Raw genomic sequence first — 2,567 nt, forward strand, 5'->3', positions numbered from 1 at the left:
GGGGGGTGGGAGGGAAGCCAGGAAGGGGCCCTGCAGAGGGAGGGAGGCAGGGCCCAGGAAGGCGGAAGAGTCAGGTCTCCGAGAAGGTGCAAGGCAGATGGCACCCCCGGACTCCACCTGTGAGGGCTCGGTGATGACGGCTCCCCAGACTCCCTGCGAGGTGAGTCCGCTGAGGCTCAGAGAGGGTAAGGGCCTTTGCAGATGTCACACAGCTGCCAAGCGGAGAGCAGGGGTGAGCCCTTGGGCGGTGCTACTCCACGACCTGTGCACTCCCTGCCCCACCCACACTCTAGGGCTGTCCTAGGTCCCCCGCATCTTTCTTCCCGAGGGAGGACAGGAAGCCACGTGCATAGGGCAAGGCAGCACGGCTTGGTGCCCTGGAACTAGACTGGGACCAGACTGCCTGGGCTCGAATCCCAGCTCTGCCGCTTTCAGGCTGCCTGCACCCCCTGTGCCTCAGTTTCCCCACCTGCAAAATGGAGTTGGCCGTTGCACCTGCCCCCAGTTGCCGTGGGCTGAAACGAGCGAATCCCTCACTTAGGGATCCCGGGAGTGCGGGGTGCCTGGATTACGAGCTCCCGTGAGTGGTGGTGACAGGGACGCGGGTGTCTGAGCTGGGTGCCGCACACGTGCAGCGAGGGGAGCCGGGGAGCCGGCGGTCACAGTGGCCCTCTGCCCGCAGTACTACTGCTGCAAGAAGGAGGAGTCCGAGGAAGACGAGGAGGAGCCCGACTTCGCCGTGCACTCGCACCTGCCCCCACCGCACTCGCACCGCAGCCTCGTGCTGACCAACGGGCCGGCGCTCCACCCGGCCGCCGCCGCCTCCTTCGGCCAGAAGTCCCCGCAGGCCCGCGCCCTCTGCCGCAGCTGCTCCCACTACGAGCCGCCCACCTTCTTCCTGCAGGAGGACGAGGGCGTGCGCAACGGCGGGGAGCGCGTCGCCCGCAAGAGCGTCAGCGGGGAGGACGTGGCGCTGCCGCCTGGGAGCTTCGGGGCCCTGCAGGCCCTCAACCCCAGCCGCCTCTCGGCTATGCGGGAGGCCTTCTCCCGGAGCCGCAGCATCAGCACCGACGTCTGAGGGCGCCCCCGGCCGCCGACGGGCCCTGAGACCACGGTGGGGGCCCCACGGCGTCCCAGCCTCGGCCCAGCTTGCCTCACAACCGCGTCCTCGCGGGGGCCCGTTGGGGAGCTCCGGGGCTCGCTGCGGTGGTCAGACCCAGTGAAAGTAGTGTGGCCGCCCTGGGTGGTGGCCCCCGGGGCCTGGGTCCGGAAGGGCGGCGGGCAGGATGTGGGCACAGGTGTGCGGTAGCATCCGGGTGGCAGGCTGCAGGGTGAGGTAGGGCTCCGGAGCATAGACGCCAGGCTGTCGCTACCAATGCTGCCGTTAGGGAGGGGGCCGTGGAAGGTGGCCTCCGTCTCAGCCCCAGCGAGTCGGCATCTCTGGCTTCACCGCCTGGCCCTGTCCCTCCCTCCCTGGGCCTCAGTCTACCTACTTGTTCAAAGAAGGGGTGGTAGCCGCGATGCTAGGGGCCCTGCAGCACAAGCGTCGCCTGGCGACTTGGGGACCAGGCACCCCGTCCCAGAACAGGGCCTCCCCCCACCCCTCCCACACACACCCTGGCTTTAAGCGCCAGGAGGCTGAGACACTGAGTGATTGAGCTGGGCCCCCAGCTGGGCAGATCTCCCTAGAAGGGGGAGCTCCCTTGGGATGCACAGCCCCAACTGGCTTTTTGGTGAAAATGGAGTGGGGAGGAGGCCATGTGCTGCTCCCCCGGCGTCGGCAGTGTCCACACTAAAATACCCAGTCCGGTCCTCAGCCCCGATGCGGTAGGGCGGACGCAGCCATGGACCAGGGGCTAAATGACCCACTGACTCCCCGTGAGACCTGGGACGGGCCCTCCCACTCCTGGGCCTCAGCCCCCCCCCCCCGCCCCCGGAGCCCTCCTGCTTTCATGACCCGGGGCATAGACCCCTGAGCTCTGCCACCTGCCCAGTTTCTCAGGAGGACCTGGGAGCAAGGCCCCAGGCTGCCCTTTCCCTGCTCCGGCCCCGTGCGCACGCTCCCAGCAGGGCTAGGGGCCTCCCCCGCCGTCCAGCTCGAGAAATGCCCCAAACCCAGGGGCACCGCCCGCGGGGCACGCAGCCCCGTCCACGCAGAGGCACCGTTTCCTCTCGGCAGCATGGCCCCCAGAGTCCCCTGCCCTCTCCCGGGCTCTCTCTGCCTCTGGGCCCAGCCATAGAGCCAGCCCCCACCCTGGGAGGGCAGCCCCGTCTGCCCAGGAAGAGGGCCCAGGCCCCCCAGCTAAGCCACCTTCCTGACAGACAAACCTTCGGGGCACGTGGCTGTCCCCGAGCTGTGGGTGGCCGCAGCACCGCACTTCAGCTCTTTCTCCAAAGTGCTGCTGAGCCGTGACTCCGGACATCAGCAGAGTTAGGAAGGCTTACTATTTTTGGCATCGTCGATTTCCCCACCCCCACCCCCCACCTTCTTCCTTTCTCCTGCCTCAGTTTGGACTTGCTAATGGAATTCATCCCCAAGCTTCCCCTTCCTTTGTCAAAGCCCAGGA

The 2,567-nt window shown here is 67.6% G+C and overlaps 1 protein-coding gene across 1 annotated transcript in view; it reads left to right on the plus strand.

The window, feature by feature from the left end:
- FAM163B (family with sequence similarity 163 member B) overlaps positions 1-1,928 on the plus strand; it is a 29,939-nt gene extending 28,011 nt beyond the window's left edge. Inside the window, exon 3 of the mRNA XM_024762357.1 lies at positions 683-1,928. Coding sequence (XP_024618125.1) covers positions 683-1,078 — 396 coding nt within the window. The 3' untranslated portion in view covers positions 1,079-1,928. The remainder of the gene's footprint in view (positions 1-682) is intronic.
- Positions 1,929-2,567: the final 639 nt, after the last annotated feature.

Source organism: Neophocaena asiaeorientalis, unplaced genomic scaffold (genome assembly GCF_003031525.2).
Source record: "Neophocaena asiaeorientalis asiaeorientalis breed wild unplaced genomic scaffold, Neophocaena_asiaeorientalis_V1.1 scaffold78, whole genome shotgun sequence".
NCBI lineage: Eukaryota > Metazoa > Chordata > Mammalia > Artiodactyla > Phocoenidae > Neophocaena > Neophocaena asiaeorientalis.